This window comes from Mustela nigripes, chromosome 4 (assembly GCF_022355385.1).
Source record: "Mustela nigripes isolate SB6536 chromosome 4, MUSNIG.SB6536, whole genome shotgun sequence".
Taxonomy (NCBI): domain Eukaryota; kingdom Metazoa; phylum Chordata; class Mammalia; order Carnivora; family Mustelidae; genus Mustela; species Mustela nigripes.
This window is the reverse complement of record NC_081560.1, coordinates 176,898,360-176,923,230: the sequence shown is the minus strand read 5'-3', so window position 1 is coordinate 176,923,230 and position 24,871 is coordinate 176,898,360. Positions and strand designations below refer to the sequence as shown.

At 35.4% G+C, this 24,871-nt stretch overlaps 1 protein-coding gene across 3 annotated transcripts in view; it reads right to left on the bottom strand.

Annotated features, from left to right (window-relative positions):
• The window catches only part of ATRNL1 (attractin like 1), an 806,361-nt gene that overhangs the window by 731,055 nt on the left and 50,435 nt on the right, over positions 1 to 24,871 (bottom strand). For all 3 annotated transcript variants that reach the window (XM_059398662.1, XM_059398665.1, XM_059398663.1), the window contains exons 6-8: positions 15,911 to 16,085; positions 10,811 to 10,898; positions 5,496 to 5,751 (exon numbers count right to left, since the gene is read on the bottom strand). In XM_059398662.1, the coding sequence (XP_059254645.1) occupies positions 5,496 to 5,751; positions 10,811 to 10,898; positions 15,911 to 16,085 (519 nt within the window). The remainder of the gene's footprint in view (positions 1 to 5,495; positions 5,752 to 10,810; positions 10,899 to 15,910; positions 16,086 to 24,871) is intronic.

Sequence of the window (24,871 nt, the reverse complement as noted above, 5' to 3'; positions counted from 1 at the left end):
AAAAACAAAAGCAATGCAAAAACCCAATAATCTTGCTTCTTTATTACTCCTCTAACCTCATCTTTCCCTTTTACTTTCCACCCTTTCTTCTCCAGATTCCTTACTGTTCCTTGAACATGCTCAGCATGCTCTTGCCTTGACACAGCTGCTCTCGCCTCAAGGAAACACTCTTCCCCGGACACTCACACGGTAAATCCCTTCACATCTTTCAACTCTTTGCTCAAAACTCACCTTTGCAGTGACATCTACTGTCTCCTTCCTGTTTTGAAACTACCTTACTTTCAATCTCTCTCTCAATCCCCTTACCTTGCTCTGATTTTCTAAAACTTACTATCTTCTAACACATCATATAACATACATCCATATTATATTTATTTTTTATTGTCTGTATCACCCTGCTCGAAATAAGCTCTGCAAAGCTAAGGGAAAATACCTGATTCATCATTTGTTGGTGTGCATTACTGCATATGTCTGAAACCAAGTAGAACCAAAATGTGCTCATATAAACTACAAAATCAACTCAATGTTTAGGAAGTACACCCTAGATCAACAAAACTCTAAAACTCATAAAATAGCAAGGACGATACTTACAATCTCAGCAGTTAAAAAATATTCTCTAGTATCTTAGATTTTTTTTAGTGCTAATCTATAATTCTCCAATTAAGATAATTGAAGATAAGTTAACTAAATGGTCATTTTGTTCTAAATTATATTACAAAAATCTCAAATAAGAATCACTGTATTAAATGCAGAAACAGAAATACCTTAGAATGATTTGCAATATTATTAAAAGTTGAATAAGGGTCATTTGTTAACTGGAAATTTTTTCTCTGTTTTTAAAATTTCTATATAACCATGAGATCAATATTCTTAGTGTATGCTTCTGAGTAAATTTTTAGCTACCAAAATAACCTGTTTTCATGAATTACTCTTTCTTTTCAGTTACCTCACCATGATGCTGGTTAAAGAGATAGCCCCTTCTTTAATACAAAAGCATTTTTTTCCTTAGTTGTCTAGAAGCTTTAATATGTAAGGATAGTCAAAGTAAAACCAACCTACATTTGGGGACCTGATGCCATTAAAATCAGTCAGGAAAAAAGAGGCGAAACTGCCAACACAGTGTAGTAATTCCCCCTAAGAACAGGACTAAATAAAGAAATGAATATATACTCTCTCTATGGCAACAAGTATTCATTTATAACTAAGATGATAAATTATCTTATTACTTACGTTCAAAGTAGCCCTACTTAATATCATTCCCTAAAGAAGCACTTTTCTATAATATATAGAACTTAATTTTTCTAACATATTTAAACTATTTTACTCATTGGTTTTGTATTCTTTTATTTTTAAGGACTTTCCAAAGTGAAAGTACTTCAATTATTCTTTGATATCACATACTTTCAAAAGCAGTGAATTCAAAATGCACAGGAGTAAATAATGTTAATTTTATTATTAAGATATAATTTTACAGAAAAGTTGATGAACTCTACTTTGTCCTTAATTCACAGAATTTGAAAACTGCCCACAATTCATCTATTACTCTTATAAAACTCATAAACTATGCATTCCTCCCATTTCTATCTTATACTACATTCATAAGTGTGCCTGGAAGTAGTGCAACTAATAAGGCAAAAGTAAAACCAAAAAAACCCTGTGGATAAATTTATTTATAAATAGTATTGTTGTTATAGAATAAAGCAAAAGAACTCTAAGAAATCATTAAAATTTTACCAAAACTACAATTAAAATTATATAATCAAATTATTCCAAATGAAAACAAAAACCTACCAGCCAATGAATTTATCAATTAACAACCTACATCAACATTTACCATTCATAGATTAGAAAAACTCTGACGTGCCTTCCTAGCTATCCCTAGAAAGCATAATCACCACCATGTCTCATAACTGAATGATACTACTGTTCAATAAAGGGGAATATGAAAAGAGTAAGTAACATATTCTGTGAACTATAAACTATATTGTTGGGAGGCAGAGTAGAGAAGACATGTACTAATCAGGTAACTTAGAAATTCAGTTTTCATGGCCAAAACTGCATGTGAGCCCATGTAAATACTGAATCAGAGAGCTTCTACATAAAGTCAGGGTTATACGCTCAACAAAAAATGGTTTTGTTTTGTTTTGTTTCAATCTGCTTTGCAGAGGCAGGCAGAAAATGTCTATTTTAGCCTTGGCCCTATGTGGAAGGAGAAAGGGCTTCCCTTAAAAACTTTCCTTCAAACACTAGACATCATGTCACTGTGGGCATGAATTTACCCTACATATAAATAAGGTCCCAAAAAGCATATGCCGAAATTTTAATTTAATTTAGACCAAGGTTTCTAGGCCCCCAGAAGTACATATTCTCTCTAGAGCAGGCGAACTAACACCCAAGGGGGCCCAATCTGGAAAAAAGCCATGCTCGTTTGTGGTATGTATTATATGTGGCTGCTTTTATGCAAACCAGCCGAGCTGACTAGTTATGATAAAAACCACGTGGCCCACAAAACCTGAAATATTTACTCTCTGGCCCTTTACAGAAAAGACTGTGACCCTTAGTTTAAAATATTGATAATATGGTCAAATGTACTTAAAACAAAACAAGAATTAAAGCAGCAGAAATAGTAGCCTATAAATTGGAGGTTGACCAAAGAGTGAAAGTACTAGTTAACTTTAGACTTCATTTTTTATGAAACTTCAAAAGTCAAAACCTCTGGTTCAATCATAAGATTCATGATAGTTTAATTCTGAATCTTCCCATTTTCCTCAGAGAAGATGTGTAAAACAATAAGGAAAACACGAAGGTAACGTGAAAGAAAAAGAAAATTAAATATCCAGAGAAACTAGGAACTTTTAAAAAACTACAAACTCCAAATAAGGTGTGAATATGCAAACAAGTAAGTAAAACCAAGAGAGTCACAGAGAAAAAGCCACAAGAATGCAGAAAAGATGAGAAACAGGAGTGTGGAAGAAGCTTAATGGTAGCAGATCTCAAAAATTACCACGCTCCTTCCCACAAAAAGGCTTTCTCTCCCTAAATGTAAGAAGAGCCATAATTATAAACAAGAAGACAACAGAGTAACACAAAGTATACAAAAACCAGATGGAATATAAAGCAAAATCCAATCCCCTCTTATACACAAGAGACACATTTAAAACAAAGTGATTCTGGAAGGTTAACAATGAAGGAAAGGGCAAAAGTATACCAGGAAAATACTGAACCCCTTCCCACAGAAAGCAAGAGCCATAATATTAAATATCAGACAAAGTAGAAATCAAGTCAAATCAAGTCAACATTAAGTAAGCAAAGCAATTTATAATATTAAAAGACACAATTTACAATAAAGATGTAACAGTTATGAATATCCACAATATCAACTTTTATAAAGTATAAATTCCAGAATATACAAGGAAAAATAGGCAAAAATAACCTAACATTTTTAGGCTTTAATTCAATTTTCAGAGCATAGCAGATAAAGTACCAAAAAAAGTAAGGAAAGAATAGAATACCTAAACAGATTAATGAAGTAGATTTGATAGATATGTGTTCCCTGAACAACATAATAAAGAAAAAAATTAATAACAAAATCAAAAAACAAGCACGCTTCTACATAGAAAATTTCTAACTGCTGCTTAAACAACCCTTGGGCCCATCTAAGAAATGCAATGACAGCCACATGTGCTTCAATGCCACCATGAGTCTGTTACAACAATAATGTGTGTACACAGCCGTCTATCCAATACAGTATCGCTAATTAACCATTACACCCCAAAGTGTTTCCATCAGCAGGAATTCTCTTTAGATCTGTTCTATTTTCCCAGTAAGTTAAGAAGTCAGGTCATTGGCTCAGGGTAATTGTGGAAAAGGAAGAACTGGAAGTTTAGAGAGGAAATATGAATGAAATGTAAATATTTGTATAGAGAGGAAATATATATGAAATAGAGAGGAAATGTATGAAATGGTCAACCTGGGACAGTTGGAGGAAAGACTGGTGATTGTGAGGTTCAAGCTGGGTAAGGTGAGAAGTACAGATAAGGGAGTGATAGTGAAAAACCTATAGGAGGCCCAATGCACTGACAACTCTAGTAAGGTTGCAGAATTGTGGGAGGTGGGGTACTAGAAGGAGTAAACTGGAAAGATCAGTGGCACTCAATGAGTAAGATAACTGAAATGGAAATTGTGGGATACACCGAGGAACACAGGTCAAGGGTATAACAATGGGAAAGAGAGACTCAAATAGGATGGGAAATAAGATCCCGGAAGAGAGATTAAAAAAAAAGAGAGAATCCAAGAATTAGAATAACGCTTTAAGTGGATAGTGAAATCAGAGAAATAGTTGACTAACATTTTGCTTTCTAATGTATTGTAATGTAATATATTCTGTGGGGTAGAATGATAGTGGACCAGAAGTTATATTTTTCAAGGAATAAAGCAGTGATCTGAGGGCAACAGAAAAGTAAAGAAGTAATAGGCGACACAGTTTGACGATGTAAGGTTCAAAGGTGAGTGCTTTAAAAGAGGAAGGAAGGGGAATGGTGTAAAATGGCAATAAGAAGTAAGAAGGATATGTATTCCACTTTCCACTCAGCTGCAGTGGGGATTTTGAAAAGAAAACTTATCACTTGAAAGGACTGCAGGGGGAAGAGAGGAATATTTTTAGAAAAGGAGTCTTGTGAGCACATTAAGGACTCCCTTGTTGCTCTGTAAGTGAGAGTCCTCATTAAGACTACACAAGGACTCTAAACAGTTGAATATAGCTATCTATACACAAAGGAGCCAAAAACTTGAGTTCATAATACTGGCCAGAGCTAAAAATGGAATATGGTCTTCAATCTAAACAGGGAACATATGGTATGTGTACATAAATTTTGTAAAAAAAAAAAAATCTTGTGTTTGAAAATGTTGTAAAGAATTTTTTTTTAATTTTAAAGTACCAGAAAAACAAAGAAGAGTATTTAAAAGCATAGTATAAAAAGTCGTATGCAGATCGTCTCAGTCACCTTCACCCACCAGATAATAATCTCTTATAAAAGATTACAACAGACCATCTTCAGGAAGCTAACTTTAAGAGAATAATACACATATAGAGATCCTACAGAAAGATTAAAAACAGAACCCTGAAAAAATGAAAATCCTGAAATCATGGAATGCATAGTAAAGAGACTATTTTAGTGTTAGTTCTTGGTTCATAAGTAAAATCCAAAGAAATAGCACCATCTGTTGGAATTTCTCATATTTGTAAAAATTCTCAATTCTTGAAAATGTGTAACTGCTATGTAACAGTTCCTCACTTTTAGCTAAGAAGGTAAATACTAAAGGACAAAACCTAACACAAATCAAAAGGTTTATATTAAAAAGTAATTCTTAGCTCATAATTCTGATTTTTAAAAACTCAGCATTTGACTAAATTCATACGAAGATTTTATTAAAGATAACAATAGTCTCAACTAATAAAGGAAAGAGTACATAGTTACATTTTCAAAGTAACTCACAGATATGGTATTCCTGTATGCTGCTTGTATAACCATATATTGCCGAATATCCAAATATTATGATCATGACAACATCTCTACTATCCAACTCCATAATGTGTGCTGAATGTCCCTCCACAGCATACTGCTGACCATGTCCAAGAACAGTCGGAGTTTTTGTACTCCATGACTGACTATGTACGTTAAAAACCCATAATTCGTCGGTGACATTGCCGTCATTTGTTTCAATTCTGCCTCCATACATAAAGATGTTTTCCTGTAAATTAAAAACATATATTAATAAGCAAAATAGTCATATCTTAGCAATATAATTAAAAATAAAGGTTTAATTTAAACACTAAACTTTAGTAATCACTCATAACATGCACAAGGCATAGTTTTTATTTATAGAAAGTCAAATGGAATTAATGCTTTTACTTACAAGAAGGGGGGAAAATCCATACTTTCAAAAAGTTACTTTAAAATACTTTCTTTAAAATAGCTATATTAATAGAGTTAAATTGACTATATTTTTAATTCTCTTAGTTGTTGAGTCTCCACTTCTTACACTTAAATTTTACCAGCTATGTATATTGCTTTGTGCTATTCTCATTCACTGTTTTCTTCAAGAACTGTCCACCAAAAAGGTAGACCACACTGCAGAATACAAAATCAATATACAAAAAATCTATTTCTATACACTAAAAATGAACAATCCAAAAATGAAAAATGAAACTAAGTAAACAATTCCATTCACAAAAGCATCAAGAAGGAAATAATACTTAAAAATAAATTTAACAAAAGAAATAACTAACTCTGAAAGCTACAAAATATTGTTGAAAGAAATTTTAAAAGATCTAAATGAATGGAAAGACAACCCATGTTCATTGGTCAAAAGACTTAATATAATTAAGATGGCAATGTCTCCAAATTGATCAACAGATTCAATGCAATCTCTTAAACTGCTTCTTTGTAGAAATTGACAAGTTGATTCCAAAACACACTGAATTGCAAGGGACCCAGAATATCCAAACAATCTTGAAAAAGAGGGTTATAATTGGAAGACTCACACTGTTCAATTTCAAAACTTACTATAAAGGAAAAGTAATCAAGACAGTGTACTACAGGCATAAAGACAGGCATATAAATCAATAGAACTGAGAGTCCAGAAATAAATCTGTATCTCTAGGGCCAACTGATACTTGACAAAAGTGCCAAGACCACTCAGAAGGAAAAGAACAGCCTCTTCAACAAATGGTATAATGAGAGCTAGACAGTTAACATGACAAAGAATGAACTTGAACCTTTATGGCATACTATGTACAAAACCCAACCCAAATGGATCAAACACCTAAATTTAAGAGCCAAACTATAAAATTTTAGAAAGAAACAGGAGGTAAACCTTCATAACACTGGATTTGGCAATGGTTTCTTAAATATGACACCAAACACAAGCAACAAAAGAAAAACAATAAATTGGATTTCATCAAAATTAAGAAACTTCTGTGCTTCAAAAGACACTATCAAGAAAGCTCACAGAATGGGAAAAAATCTGCAAAACATGTATTTGATAAGGGACTTGTATCTAGAATATATAAATACCTCTTACTTCTCAATAATAAAAAGACAAATAACCCAATTAAACAATGGGAAGGGGGAGTACCTGGGTGGTTCAGTCGCTTAAGGGATCTGCCTTCAGCTTATGTCAGGATCCCAAGACCCTGGGATCCAGCCCTCCCCAACCCAGTCCCCAAGCCTCCTTCCACAGGGCTCTCTCAGCAGAGAGTCTGCTTCCTCCTCACCCTTTGCCCCTCCCCTCTCCACCAGTTCTGCTCTTTCTCTCTCAAATAAATAAATAAAATCTTTTAAAAATAAAATGAAATAAAAGTAAATTTAAAAAATTAAAAATGGTAAGAGAACTTGAATAGATATTTCTCCAAAGAAAATACAAATAGGCAATAAGCACATGAAAAGATGACTCATAACATTAGTCAACAGGGAAATGCAAATCAAAACAAACTCTGATACCACTTCACTAGGGATGGTTATAATCCAAAACGATATCAAATAACCAGTGCTGGCAAGGACGTAAAATAACTGCAACCTTCATATATGGCCTGTAGAAATGTAAAATGATGTAGCCACTCTGGAAAACAGTCTGGTCATTCCTCAAAAAGTTAAAAATAGAGTTACCATTTGACCCAGCAAATTTCAATCCTACTTATATACCCAAGGGAAACATAAGCACATGTCCACACAAACACTTACACATGAATGTTCACAGCAGCATTATCGTAACAGCCAAAAGGTGAAAACAACTCAAATGCCCAATCAACTGATAAATGAATAAAGCAAGTGTAGTATATCCACAATAGAATATTATTTAGCCATAAAAATGAAGTATCAATACATGCTACAACATGCTAGACACAAACTATATGGTATATAATGTCATTTATATGGAATGTCCAGAACAGACGAATCTCTAGAGATTCATGATTGCTTAAAGCTGGGAGGATGAGGAGGTTTAGAGTAACAAGGGTACAAGTATCTTTGTGAGGTTCTAAAATTGATTATTCAACCAACTCTGCGATTTTATGCAAATACGCAAAAGGCTGTTGCACAACTCTAAATAAATTAAAAACCATTCCAAATGCACACTATGGATGACTGAACTCTATGGTATATCAATTACATCTCAAAAGTTATTACCACAAAAATGCAATAATCAAAACACTAAAACTAAAAACCAAAATTAAAAGAAAAAAAGCATTTATATACACACAAACACATATACACTTGATCTTAGCCAAAAGGCCGAGAAGTGGTTCATAAACACATATACATAGAGAGGTTTTTATCTTTAAAACATGCATACACATAGAAAAAAAGATTAACATTTATTCTTTACATCACTCTTGTATTTTCCCAATTGTCGTAAATAAGCACAGAAAATATATAAGTTTTTATTTAACAGGTCTAGTCAAAGACTACAAAATATAAGAATCTTTGTTGATTCAAAATAAAACAGTTAAATAGCCTATGTTTTAATCATACTAAATTCATGAATTACACAAGGGTAAGTGAGTACAATGTAATCCCTATCAAAAAATCCGTGACATTGGAGAAACAGAAAAATCTATCCTGAAATTCATACGGAATCTTAAATGATTCCAAGTTGGCAAAACAAACTTAAAAAACAAGATCAAAGCCGGAAGTCTCACACTTCCTCATTTCAAAACTTACTACAAAAGTATAATAATCAAAATTGTGTCACACTGGTACTGGTACACAGACACAGATCAAAAGAATAGCCCAGATAGGGGTTCCTGGGTGGCTCAGTGGGTAAAGCCTTTGCCTTCGGCCCAGGTCATGTCTCAGGGTTCTGGGATAAAGCCCCGCATCGGGCTCTCTGCTCAGTGGGGAGCCTGCTTCTCCCTCTCTCTTCTGCCTCTCTGTCTACTTCTGATCCCTCTCTGTCAAATAAATAAATAAAATCTTTAAAAAAAAAAAAGAATAGCCCAATATAAACCCTCACACATGATGAAATGATTTTCAACAAGGGCACCAAAACCATTCAATGAGGAAAAGACAGTCATTTCAACAAATGGTGAAGGGAAAACAAAGTATCTCCATGCAAAGAAATGAAAGTGAACACCTACCCTACACCATAAACAAAAAAATTAACTCAAAATGGATTAAAGAGCTAAATATAAAAACTAAAACTTTAAAACTCTTAAAAGAAAATATAGGGAAATAACATAACATTGTTACTCATAACAATGGATTTGGCAATGACTTCTTGGATATGACACCAAAAGCCCAGAGAAAAACAACAACAACAAAAAAAAAATACATTAACTGGACTATGCCAAAATTAAAAACTTATGTACATCAAAGAATGTATCAAGAGAGTGAAAAGAGCCCACAGAATGAGAGAAAATATTTGCAAATCATGTATCTGATACGGGGCTAATATTCAGAATATATAAAGAACACTTTCAACTTAACAACAAAGAAACAACCAACCTGATTTTAAAAATGGGCAAAAGACTTGAATATACGTTTCTTTAGAGGAGGCATACAAATAGCCAAAAAGCACATGAAAAGATGCTCAACATTACCTATCATTGAAAAAATGCAAATCAAAACCAGAATAAATACCATTTCATACAAGGGTGACTATTATAAAAAACAAACAAACAAACAAACAAAAAATAATAAGTGTTGACAAGGATGTGGAGGGATTAGAATCCTGTGTCCTGCTGGTGAAAATGTAAAATGGTGCAGCTGCTGTGAAAAACAATATGACAATTCCTCAAAATAATCAAAAATAGAATTATGATATATTCCAGCAACTCCTCTTCTAGTTATCTATCCAAAAAATTTAAAGGAGGACTTAAATAGTTATATATCCATGTTCACAAAGCATCATTCACAAGAGTTAAAAATGTGAAAGCAACCCAAGGGTCTATCAGTGAATGAATGGATAAATAAAATGTGATATGTCCATACAATAGAATATTATTTAGGCTTAAAAAGGGAGGATACTCTAGCATATACTGTATGGATGAATCTTGAGGGCATTATGCTAAGTAAAATAAGCCAGTCAAAAGACAAATACTGTATGATTCCACTTATATGAGGAGTAGTCAAATTACAGAGAGAGAAAGTAGAATGGTGGTTGCCGGGGGTTGGGGAATAAAAGGGGGAGTTATTGTTTAATGGGTATAGAGTGTCATTTTTGCAAGATGAAAAAAGGTCTGGAAATAATGATGGTAACTGTTGTACAAGAATTTGTATCCTTAATGTCACTCAAAATACATTTAAAAATGGTTAAAATAGTAAATTTTATATTATGTGTACTTTACTACAATTTTTTAAAAGCCGAGGTGGCTCAGTGGGTTATGTGACTGCCTTCAGCTCGGGCCATGATTCCAGGATCCTGGGATCAAGCCCCACAATGGGTTCCTGGCTCAGAGGGGAGTGTGCTTCTCCCTCTCCTTCTCCCCCTCCCCATGCTTGCTCTCTCACTCACTCTCTCTTTTCCAAATAAATAAATAAAATCTTTTAAAAAAAAGTGATTAACCTGATAACTAGGCATAAAGCCATGGTCAAAAACTGAATCTTCATTTTTTCTCATGTTTAATGAAGAATTGTACTAAAATCTATTTTTTTACTAACATACTATACAAGTTTGTGACATCTAAAGTTATTGTGATCTATGATCTATTCTCATTAAGATTTGAATTAAAACTGGGATTTAGCATTTCTTTTTCCTCAAAGGTAAACTCTTAAAAAAACATTGAATAGAATGTAAAAAGAACGATCCATACCTGATATAAAGCAAGAGAGTGTCCATATCTCTGGAGAGGACCCCTTGATAGACTTCCTACATTCCATATACTGCTTTCCAAATTATAACTAAAAGCAAAAAAATAGAAAAGAAAAAAAACTTTATAAGCTAAGATTCATTTTTGTTTTTTTAATTTGCATGTTTTCCTCACTTGTATTCAAGTATTCATTCAACTCAAAAATAATTATAACTAATAAACTCATAATTTCATGTGCCACATTAGAAATTTTTAATAAAGACTCATTCAAGACATACCTACTCTAAATCAAAATTCAATCATTTAAACATGTAATATATATTAACTTGAGTAGGCTATTTATTATTGGAATTAATTTGTTCAATTACCCTTAACAATTTCAACCAACTGAGTAGCCTAAATAATAAGTAAGTTATTCTGCATTTTTAAGTTTTTTTAAAAGCCACCTTTTTCTTTTCAAAATAGATAAAACTTCTCCCTATTTTCATAACAGCCATTTCCTTTATGTATTCATTTTTATTCTTTTATACAGACTAAGCTTAGCATTATGTAAATTAACTAAGTATGCATTTCCTATGCCAAATATAACACGTTCACAGAACACTTTTTGAAATAAAATGAATCTAGTAAGATAGAAGCTTCTGTAAAAAATAAAGTACTTATTGGATTACAGGATAAAAAAAGAAAATTAATATATTCTAAAATATATATATGAAACAGAAGTTCCAAACTATGAATCTCAAGTGCTCATCCAACAGAACTCCACCATCATACTCTACACTCAAAGTTCCTCAATTTGCCTAAACATAAAAAAGGGAAGCACCCAGCTAAGAATTAGCAAGAACATTGTTTACGAAGCTCATTATCAATTATTTCCCCTCTTCTCTTCAACTCATCAAGAAAGGTAAGAGGGCTCCCTTCACCCAAAAAAAAAAAAAAAAAAAAAGAGAGAGAGAGAGAGAGAGAGAAAGGGTTACTAAAAATTGTCTTCAGTATCATATTTAACTTATTTCCTACCATGGAGTTATAAAATATGTGTATGTCATAAATGAGGAAATATAATCAACCAGAACATAAACATAACTTCCAGACTCGTACCTGTATCTACCTACCATATCTGCACCCAACACACAGCTTTCTACCAAATTACCATAAATTAGGGGCCAGCAAACTATTTCTGTAAAAGGCCAGACAATAAATATTTTAGGCTTTGTGTACCACATTGGTCTCATACATTCTTCTTCCGTTCTTTTCTACAGCCCATTAAGAATGCAAAACCATTCTTAGCATCTAGGCCCTAGGCCCCTCCTTGGCAGTTGGCTGTTTCTGCTATCAATGAACTATATTTGTGTTCCTGGTGCAGTGGATCCCACAACATTCTAGCAGTTCTGCCATCTCTTTCCTACATCACCACGTTATGGATTTACTAGATAATTCCCATTGGCATAAAAACATGGTGTTATTTTTCCCCACTTATTAAAAAAAAAAAAAAGGAAAATTTCTCTTGACCTTACTGTTCTCTTGACCTTACTGTTGCCCCTTCAAGCTATCACCCCATCTCTTTACTATGCCTATTCTTCCTTACCCCACCCTGAACCTCTCCACTCTCTTCAACTAACTCTAAATAAGCTTTTAAAACGAGGCTCCAACAAAACTGTTTTTGTTAAAACCAGCTTCCTCCTGCTAAATCCCTGGGCCTTCTCAGTCCTCATTTTCCTTGATTTGGTTAATCATTAGCATCTGACACGGCTAATCAATCCTTTCTCCTCATATATTCTCTTCCCTTGCCTTCAAAGATACCACACTTGGTTTTCCTACCTCACAGGCCACTCCTTTACAGCCTCCTCTGCTGTTTTCTCATCTTTTACCTTGACCTCCTAGTGATACGGTGCCTTGGGCTCAGTTCTTGGTTCTCTTCTCCACCTAGAATTCATTCCTTTAATGATATCATCCTAACTCAAGCCCCATTTCTATTCTTCTTACAATCCCAGTATAGTCTTCACAAAGTAGGCACAATGCAAGTCAAAGCATGCTCAAAGATTCCCATGACTCTCAAAAAACCTACAACATCCTTACATGATCTGTCTCTCTCTCGGACTATCCCAAGAAGTTCATGTGTCCCTCTCATGTATTCCATGAAAGTCACAAGGCCTCCTTTTTGCTGCTTGAACTGTGCAAGTAGCTCCACATTAAGGCTTTTGTCTGGCTCTTTTCTGTCTCCAGATAACTGCACTGCCAATGCTTAATCTCTTTAAATCTGTTGTTATCACCTTTCCCACGATGGCTACCTTGACCACATTGATAACTCTCCTCTTTGCACTTTGTGATTTGCTTATCCTATCTATCTCGGTATCTTTTTATACATACATACATATATATATATATATATATATATATAAATATATATATATATAATTTACATAAAATGTACTTATTTATGACGGTAATTGTGTTTTTCTAATTGCCTGTCTTTCCTCACTAACTCCATAAATATAGAGACAATTAATATGTCCACTATGTATCCCAAATATCAAGCATACAGTTAATATTCAAAACAGTTTCCTATGCCCATAAATACATGTTAATTCTCACTAATGTCAGTATATAACGTAAGGGTCTATTTAGCCAGAGCGATTCCATCCAGTTAAACAGTGGTTTTGTTGTTTACGCAGTAAAACTTAAACTGACCCTGCCCCCCCACCAGGGGACTTACTTAAAAGAAAGTCCAGAAAACCAGTCCCAGGTAACAAAGCCCAAATACAAGGGTGGGTCAGGCCGGATGGAGACATCCAATCAGTGGGGCATGCATTCTGTCTCCCTAGCTACCAAGGAGTGTGGGCCCTGCCTTTTGGGTGCCAATTCTGACCAAGGTGATAGCCTAGTTCAAATATCTACTATAGGGTAAATTGTGATTCAATTGGTCACTTGTGTGTGACCTAGCATGACTATGCAGCTTTCTCTGTATGTTGCAATCTCATTGGCCACCTGTGTGTGGCCAACCACATGGCCCTTGCCCTTTAAAAGTTAGTCAGTAAGGCAGGGAAGGGTCACCCTCTTTGTAAGAGGCAGCCCCGAACAGTCAGTTTGATTCTCGATGCTTGGCGCAAAATAAAGCTTTGCTTGACCTTCACTTTTTATCAGTCTCGCTCCTTTGATCACGGACCTATCATTGGGGGACCCATCATATATGTTCTGTCAAATAATACAGAATTTTATATCTTAGTGAACAATTTTGTCTTAAAATATAACATCTAGGGGCATCTTGGTGGCTCAGTCAGTTAAGCATCTACTTTAAGCTCAGGACATGATCCCGGAATCCCAGGATCAAGTCCCACAATGGGTTCCCTGCTCACAGGGAGTCTGCTTTTCCTTCTGCCCCTACCCCTGATCATGTTCTCTTTCTCTCTCTTTCTCTCTCTCTCTCTCAAATAAAATCTTTGTTAAAATTGCAAAAGATTCTTACAAATGTAACATCTATACCTCGATTAAATTCTATAGAAGAGAAACTGACTAATGACTAACATCACTTCTAAAAGCCAATAAATATCCTTACCTATCTACAACTGAATTACATTCAGAATAATAAAAACAAAAAATTCTCTAACTTGTAAACACAGCAACCAGGTTACTTTTAATCTGACACCTCGAGACTTAAAACTAAACACTACAGGCAAAAGAAACAGGTTGCAGACAAAAAAAAAATATTAAATTATCTGAGTCAAATGAGAAATATATAAGTTTAAGAGTATCAAATGATATTCACCACTTAATTTTAAATACACATTTTAAACTTGTACAGAACACAAATTTTTAAGATTCCCATGTTTCCCTGACACTGTACTCTATCTTCACAAAGATGCAAAGACCACAGTTTAATTCAAAGTTTTATTTTATTTTCATAGACTTTTCATTATCATTAATCATAGTTAATTTCCTTCTCATTTCCACATTTAAATTGTATTATTGCTTCAGGTTCTTTTTATACCTTTAACAACTTGTTTAATACTACCAACACTCCTTCAATTCTTTTTAGAATATTTTATCCTTCATATACTATGAGGTATAATTCTAATTCTTCACTTAAATATTTACCTATCACTCTTCCTTTTCTTCCTCTCCAGAATTCATTTTAGACTAATTCCAATCGTATTCAATCATAGCTTTAAAGCAATCTCCTCTTAAACACAGACATTTTTATATTCTCCAAAGTAACAAGGTTAGTATTTTCAATTGGTAGGGTTGCCAGATAAAATATAGGATGCTCAGTTAAATCTGAATTTCAGATAAGCAACCAACAAGTTTTTAGTGTACCCATGCAATATTTGGAACAAAAGCAAAAATACGTATTTTTAAAGTTATTTTGTATATTGCATATTGCAAGGAGCCTACATGCAACATATATAATTTTACAATGAAGACTAACAAGGTCAGTTCTGACTGGTTGATGCCCAGGTTGTACCAGTTATATTATTATATCGAAAACAATACTGATAATCAAATTACTCTTTCTAATTCCTCTTTTATTCTATTAATAGATGGTTGATAAAATAAAACTGGCAGCTGAAAAAAAAGTCAGATAAACCTGCCACCCATGTGATTTTTCATGTCATCCAATCATGCAGAGGATAATCTCTATTGCACCAACAGCAAATGAATGATTTATTTTATAATATTGGCGCTGTGTTCCCAAAAGCTTGTAAAATAAAAGCTCAGGTAAATTAAAACTTACGGAACAAAAAACTGAAAGTATTTTTATATAAGCAAATACACTTCATTCTAAGAAAATGAAAGGTGACAGGATTTTTAATGTCTAATACAGGCACAGTCCCCTACTTCTTTGAAGTTAGTATTTTCATACTAAGAATTTGAGAAAAGCAATCTCTAGAGAAGTAATAAGATTTCTACAAAACAAACTTACATGCACAATGACAAAAATTAACTATGTATATACTGATTTCATGTATTCTCAAATCAGTCCTATGTAGCAAGTAGTTACTACCACTGATCTGTTTATAAATTTGTTCAGCAATAAAATAAGAAATTTAGTATAACCTTATTACCAAAATAATCCAATAGATTATGAACATTTGAAAAAAAACTTACTTCAGGACCATTTGAAAAGAACTGTAGTTAAAAGTATATCCACCAATCACCCACATAAATTTCCCATGTAAAACTGCTTTATGGGAAGCCCGACCTACAGAAGGACTGAAGGGTTTAACATTTGGCAAAATCCAGTAAGACTCAGTAGAAGGAACATTCAAAGAACAATCAGGACCTATTAAAAAAAAAAATCAAACACAATGCATTAAACAAAGACCTTAGGTTATAGAAATAGAATATAAGGATTAAGAAAATTTAAGAATTCAATGCTCATGATACTAATGAACGCAATATACATAAAATGACCTAAAATATAACTTATAGGAAAATTTCTAAGACCAAAAATAATGCCTACCAGGCAAAAAATTCATATACCCAATCAGACATAAATACCACAACCTGAAAAAAAAATCACTTAAGTAAAACGAAATATCCTATTTACTTTATTATGCTACCAGAATGCTACTGGAGTATCAGACTGCAAATCAATGTACACAAATCCTGGTTTAGTCACTAACAACAAATGTGACCTTGAGCAAGTCTGTTTGTCTCTCCCATCATCAATCTTTCATCTATAAAATAGAAATAACAATTGATCCCCTAAAGATTATCATAATTTTTTAAAAGACAATGGAAATGAAAGCATTTATAAATTATAAACTATTAAACAAATATGAAACCAAAAATTATATTTTTCTTAGTATCATTATATGAAGAACAACCAAAATTGGTATTAGTAGAGAGGCTTATTATCCTCAAAAAGAAAAAAATTATTATGCATAATAAAAAAAAAGTATTAATAAGTGCAGGATAACCTAAATAACATTATGTTAAAAACACTGCCTTTACCTACCCATCATTCAAGTTACTCATGAGACTTGATTTCCTCCTCTGTAAAATATAGGAGACTAGCCTAGATCAGGTTTCTCAAACTTAACTAATTGAAGGACTGCTCCCAAAGGAAATACATATTTCACCAAACTTAAGGTTCACAAATTATTTTAATTCTAAGGAAACTAAAATACACTGAAATAAAACTAAATATAAATTCCTTATGTTTGAAGTACTTTTATAAATATAAAACCAACAAAAATTTATAAATTGTATATAAACTTACAAAACCCGTAAAATTAATGTTTACTTAATATGATGGTAATAGTGCTTTGCTCAAAGTAAATCATTGGTCCCAAGTTGAAAATGAATTACTACAGTGCCTTTTTAACATACTTTAGCATACCTATATTATCTTGACATAATTCTCTCATCACTTTTCTTTCCTTTACCTTTAATAAATAGTTTAAATTCAATAATATGCCATATTATCATTTGAACTGCACTTGTCACAAAAGCATAAAACACCTGAGGAATATTCTTTTTAGCCTATAGTAAGTAACATCACTTGGTCTCAAATCCATAGCAAACAGGAAGGCTGACATTGCAACCAAGTGACATTTTTACTCAATTACGAGAGCAATCACTTGGCTTAAATTTGTTAATACCAAAAAGTTTTAGATTATCTTGAATCACAAAATTTTAAAATATCTGAAGAGACTCTGATGTGAGAGACATGAACCCACACAGTTCCCATTTGTTTCTGGGTTCACTCACCCTGCACTCACTCATTCATCTTCAAAGTCCTTTTCAGTGCTTGCGTGCTATTATTTTCAGGTACAAACTAGGTAGCATTCTAGCTTATCTCTTCGATAACAGCATAATCCTTTAAATCAGATACAGAAAATGTTACTGATTCTGAGTGAGAAGACTACAAACTATTCCTTGGTAACTGAAGAAATTTAAAGAATATACTGCTGCCGGAGGAGTCAAGATGGCGGAGAAGTAGCAGGCTGAGACTACTTCAGCTAGCCGGAGATCAGCTAGATAGCTTATCTAAAGATTGCAAACACCTGAAAATCCATGGGCAGATCGAAGAGAAGAAGAACAGCAATTCTGGAAACAGAAAAACAACCACTTTCTGAAAGGTAGGACCGGCGGAGAAGTGAATCCAAAGCAATGGGAAGATAGACCCCGGGGGGAGGGGCCGGCTCGCGGCAAGCGGCGGAGCAACAGAGCACAAAATCAGGACTTTTAGAAGTCTGTTTCACTGAGGGACATCGCTCCAGAGGCTAAACCAGGGCGAAGCCCACGCGGGGTCAGGGTGGCCTTAGGTCCCGCAGGGTCACAGAAGGATCGGGGGTGTCTGAGTGTTGCAGAGCTTGCGGGTATTGGAACGGGAAAGCCGGCTACAGAGACAGAGCCCACAGTAAGCTCGCAGCTCAGTGTTACCTTGAACCGGCCTCAGGCTCGGTGAGCTCAGAGCGCGGCCCGGAGGTCAGGCAGACGGGAGTAACTGGGCGCTGTTCTCTGAGCGCCCACTGAGGAGTGGGGTCCTGGGCTCTCGGCTCCTCCGGGCCGGAGACCAGGAGGCAGCCATTTGTATTCCCGTCCTCCGGAAATCTACGGCAAGCGCTCAGGGAACAAAAGCTCCTGAAAGCAAACCCCAGCGGATTACTCACCCCAGCCCCTGGTAAGGGCGGTGCAATTCCGCCTGGGGCAAAGACACTTGAGAATCACTACACCAGGCCCCTCCCCCAGAAGATCAATAAGAAATCCAGCCGAGACCAAGTTCACCTACCAAGGAGTGCGGTTTCAATACCAAGGAGAGCAGCAGAATTCCACAGGAGGAGAAAACAAAGCACGGAACTCATGGCTTTTTCCCTGTGATTTTTTTTTAGTCTTGCAGTTAATTTAATTTTTTTCTTTTTCACTTTTTGTTTTTTTTCTCGCCTCCTGGTAAAATTTGTTTTTAACTTTTACCTTTTTCTTTTTTAACGTTTTTTAACTAGTTTATCTAATATATATATTTATTCTATTTTATAATTTTCTTATTTGTTTTCTTTTTTTAAAATTCTTTTCTTTTCTTTTTTTTTCTTTCTTCCTTTTTGAACCTCTTTTTATCCCCTTTCTCCCCCCTCACGATTTGGGATCTCTTCTAATTTGGTGAAACCATATTTTCCTGGGGTTGTTGTCACCCTTTTAGTATTTTACTTGCTCCTTCATATACTCTTATCTGGACAAAATGACAAGACGGAAAAATTCAACACAAAAAAAAGAACAAGAGGCAGTACCGAAGGCTAGGGACCTAATCAATACAGACATTGGTAATATGTCAGATCTAGAGTTCAGAATGACAATTCTCAAGGTTCTAGCCGGGCTCGAAAAAGGCATGGAAGATATGAGAGAAACCCTCTCGAGAGATGTAAAAGCCCTTTCTGGAGAAATAAAAGAACTAAAATCTAACCAGTTGAAATCAAAAAAGCTATTAATGAGGTGCAATCAAAAATGGAGGCTCTCCTTGCTAGGATAAATGAGACAGAAAAAAGAATTAGTAATATAGAAGACCAAATGACAGAGCATAAAGAAGCTGAGCAAAAGAGGGACAAACAGCTACTGGACCACGAGGGGAAAATTCAAGAGATAAGTGATACCATAAGACGAAACAACATTAGAATAATTGGGATTCCAGAAGAAGAAAGAGAGAGGGGAGCAGAAAGTATACTGGAGAGAATTATTGGGGAGAATTTCCCCAATATGGCAAAGGGAACGAGCATCAAAATTCAGGGGGTTCAGAGAACGCCCCTCAAAATCAATAAGAATAGGCCCACACCCCGTCACCTAATAGTAAAATTTACAAGTCTCAGTGACAAAGAGACAATCCTGAAAGCAGCCCGGGAAAAGAAGTCTGTAACATACAATAGTAAAATTATTAGATTGGCAGCTGACTTATCCACAGAGACCTGGCAGGCCAGAAAGAGCTGGCATGATATTTTCAGAGCACTAAACAAGAAAAACATGCAGCCAAGAATACTATTTCCAGCTAGGCTATCATTGAAAATAGAAGGAGAGATTAAAAGCTTCCAGGACAAACAAAAACTGAAAGAATTTGCAAACACCAAACCAGCTCTACAGGAAATATTGAAAGGGGTCCTCTAAGCAAAGAGAGAGACTACAAGTGGTAGATCAGAAAGGAACAGAGACCATATACAGTAACAGTCACCTTACAGGCAATACAATGGCACTAAATTCATATCTCTCAATAGTTACCCTGAATGTGAATGGGCTAAATGCCCCTGTCAAAAGACACAGGGTATCAGAATGGATAAAAAAACAAAACCCATCTATATGTTGCCTCCAAGAAACTCATTTTAAGCCCGAAGACACCTCCAGATTTAAAGTGAGGGGGTGGAAAAGAATATACCATGCTAATGGACATCAGAAGAAAGTAGGAGTCGCAATCCTTATATCAGATCAATTAGATTTTAAGCCAAAGACTATAATAAGAGTTGAGGAAGGACACTATATCATATTCAAAGGGTCTGTCCAACAAGAAGATTTAACAATTTTAAATATCTATGCCCCCAACGCGGGAGCAGCTAACTATATAAACCAATTAATAACAAAATCAAAGAAACACATCAACAATAATACAACAATAGTAGGGGACTTTAACACTACCCTCACTGAAATGGACAGATCATCCAAGCACAAGATCAGCAAGGAAATAAAGGCCTTAAACGACACACTGGACCAGATGGACATCACAGATATATTCAGAACATTTCATACCAAAGCAACAGAATACACATTCTTCTCTAGTCTACATGGAACATTCTCCAGAATAGATCACATCCTCGGTCCTGAATCAGGACTCAACCGGTATCAAAAGATTGGGATCATTCCCTGCATATTTTCAGACCACAATGCTCTAAAGCTAGAACTCAACCACAAAAGGAAGTTTGGAAAGAACCCAAATACATGGAGACTAAACAGCATCCTTCTAAAGAATGAATGGGTCAACCGGGAAATTAAAGAAGAATTGAAAAAAATCATGGAAACAAATGATAATGAAAATACAACGGTTCAAAATCTGTGGGACAGAACAAAGGCAGTCCTGAGAGGAAAATATATAGCGGTACAAGCCTTTCTCAAGAAACAAGAAAGGTCTCAGGTACACAACCTTACCCTACACCTAAAGGAGCTGGAGAAAGAACAAGAAAGAAACCCTAAGCCCAGCAGGAGAAGAGAAATCATAAAGATCAGAGCAGAAATCAATAAAATAGAAACCAAAAAAAAAAAAAATAGAACATATCAACGAAAGTAGGAGCTGGTTCTTTGAAAGAATTAATAAAATTGATAAACCCCTGGCCCGACTTATCAAAAAGAAAAGAGAAAGGACCCAAATAAATAAAATCATGAATGAAAGAGGAGAGATCACAACTAACACCAAAGAAATACAAACTATTATAAGAACATACTATGAGCAACTCTACGGCAATAAATTTGACAATCTGGAAGAAATGGATGCATTCCTAGAAACATATAAACTACCACAACTGAACCAGGAAGAAATAGAAAGCCTGAACAGACCCATAACCGGTAAGAAGATTGAAACAGTCATTAAAAATCTCCAAACAAACAAAAGCCCAGGGCCAGATGGGTTCCCGGGGGAATTCTACCAAACATTTAAAGAAGAACTAATTCCTATTCTCCTGAAACTGTTCCAAAAAATAGAAATGGAAGGAAAACTTCCAAACTCACTTTATGAGGCCAGCATCACCTTGATCCCAAAACCAGACAAGGATCCCATCAAAAAAGAGAGCTATAGACCAATATCCTTGATGAACACAGATGCGAAAATACTCAACAAAATACTAGCCAATAGGATTCAACAGTACATTAAAAGGATTATTCACCACGACCAAGTGGGATTTATTCCAGGGCTGCAAGGTTGGTTCAACATCCGCAAATCAGTCAATGTGATACAACACATCATTAAAAGAAAGAACAAGAACCATATGATACTCTCAATAGATGCTGAAAAAGCATTTGACAAAGTACAGCATCCCTTCCTGATCAAAACTCTTCAAAGTGTAGGGATAGAGGGCCATACCTCAATATCATCAAAGCCATCTATGAAAAACCCACCGCAAATATCATTCTCAATGGAGAAAAACTGAAAGCTTTTCCGCTAAGGCCAGGAACAAGGCAGGGATGTCCATTATCACCGCTGCTATTCAACATAGTACTAGAGGTCCTAGCCTCAGCAATCAGACAACAAAAGGAAATTAAAGGCATCCAAATCGACAAAGAAGAAGTCAAATTATCACTCTTTGCAGATGATATGATACTATATGTGGAAAACCCAAAAGACTCCACTCCAAAACTGCTAGAACTTATACAGGAATTCAGTAAAGGGTCAGGATATAAAATCAATGCACAGAAATCAGTTGCATTTCTCTACACCAACAGCAAGACAGAAGAAAGAGTAATTAAGGAGTCAATCCCATTTACAATTGCACCCAAAACCATAAGATACCTAGGAATAAACCTAACCAAAGAGGCACAGAATCTATACTCAGAAAACTATAAAGTACTCATGAAAGAAATTGAGGAAGACACAAAGAAATGGAAAAATTTTCCATGCTCCTGGATTGGAAGAATAAATATTGTGAAAATGTCTATGCTACCTAAAGAAATCTACACATTTACTGCAATTCCTTACAAAGTACCATCCATCTTTTTCAAAGAAATGGAACAAATAATTCTAAAATTTATATGGAACCAGAAAAGACCTCGAATAGCCAAAGGGATATTGAAAAAGAAAGCCAATGTTGGTGGCATCACAATTCCGGACTTCAAGCTCTATTACAAAGCTGTCATCATCAAGACAGCATGGTACTGGCACAAAAACAGACACATAGTTCAATGGAACAGAATAGAGAGCCCAGAAATAGACCCTCAACTCTACATTCAACTAATCTTCGACAAAGCAGGAAAGAATGTCCAATGGAAAAAAGACAGCCTCTTCAATAAATGGTGCTGGGAAAATTGGACAGCCACGTGCAGAAAAATGAAATTGGACCATTTCCTTACACCACACACAAAAATAGACTCAAAATGGATGAAGGACCTCAATGTGCGAAAGGAATCCATCAAAATCCTTGAGGAGAACACAGGCAGCAACCTCTTCGACCTCAGCCGCAGCAACATCTTCCTAGGAACAACGCCAAAGGCAAGGGAAGCAAGGGCCAAAATGAACTATTGGGATTTCATCAAGATCAAAAGCTTTTGCACAGCAAAGGAAACAGTTAACAAAATCAAAAGACAACTGACAGAATGGGAGAAGATATTTGCAAACAACATATCAGATAAAGGACTAGTGTCCAGAATCTATAAAGAACTTAGCAAACTCAACACCCACAGAACAAATAATCCAATCAAGAAATGGGCAGAGGACATGAACAGACATTTCTGCAAAGAAGACATCCAGATGGCCAACAGACACGTGAAAAAGTGCTCCATATCACTCGGCATCAGGGAAATACAAATCAAAACCACAATGAGATATCACCTCACACCAGTCAGAATGGCTAAAATCAACAAGTCAGGAAATGACAGATGCTGGCGAGGATGCGGAGAAAGGGGAACCCTCCTACACTGTTGGTGGGAATGCAAGCTGGTGCAGCCACTCTGGAAAACAGCATGGGGGTTCCTCAAAATGTTGAAAATAGAACTGCCCTATGACCCAGCAATTGCACTATTGGGTATTTACCCTAAAGATACAAACGTAGTGATCCAAAGGGGCACGTGCACCCGAATGTTTATAGCAGCAATGTCCACAATAGCCAAACTATGGAAAGAACCTAGATGTCCATCAACAGATGAATGGATCAAGAACATGTGGTATATATACATAATGGAATACTATGCAGCCATCAAAAGAAGTGAAATCTTGCCATTTGCGACAACATGGATGGAACTAGAGCGTATCATGCTTAGCGAAATAAGTCAAGCAGAGAAAGACAACTATCATATGATCTCCCTGATATGAGGAAGTGGTGATGCAACATGGGGGCTTAAGTGGGTAGAAGAAGAATCAATGAAACAAGATGGGATTGGGAGGGAGACAAACCATAAGTGACTCTTAATCTCACAAAACAAACTGAGGGTTGCTGGGAGGAGGGGGTTTGGGAGAAGGGGGTGGGATTATGGACATTGGAGAGGGTATGTGCTTTGGTGAGTGCTGTGAAGTGTGTAAACCTGGTGATTCACAGACCTGTACCCCTGGGGATAAAAATATATGTTTATAAAAAAGAAAAAATTTTAAAAAAAGAAAAAAAAAGAATATACTGCTGCCAAAAATATATTTTAATTCCCATTCAAAATCACTTAGAATTCAAGTTGGCAAACAACAAACCATGAGCAAACTCCAGGCCACTATCTGTTTTCATAAACAACATTTTATTAGAACACGTCATGCTCATTCAAGTACGACCGGTAACTGCTTCCGCACGAGTACAGCTGAATACCTGCAACATAGACTGTGTGGCCTACAAAGACAAAACTCACAGAATGGTTCACCAATCTCTACGTAGACTGAAGAGAAATGAGATCATATGGACGTTATATATAAGTAATATATTCATTGGTATGAATTTTTGTATCTTGTTTTCTTAAAAAGGAAATGTAGATTTATTTTAAATCAGGAATAATAAAGCAAATAGGGTAAAATGTCAACAACAGGTGAAAATGGGGGTAAAGGGCGCTTTCATAGTCTTTGTACTATTCTTATTCTTGCAATTTTTTCATAAATTTAAAACTTTCTAAGTAAAAACTTAAAAAAAGTCTACCACCTAAAGGCAGAGCTGGGAGCAGTCAAATAATACCCAGGTATTATTTGACAAAGAGCTTGACAGAGAATTAATAGCACGTAAAACTCTTGAGAGTCAGAACCATATTTAAAGTGTAATATGGGGGCGCCTGGGTGGCTCAGTAGGTTAAGCCGCTGCCTTCGGCTCAGGTCATGATCTCAGGGTCCTGGGATCGAGTCCCGCATGGGGCTCTCTGCTCAGCAGGGAGCCTGCTTCCCTCTCTCTCTCTCTGCCTGCCTCTCTGTCTACTTGT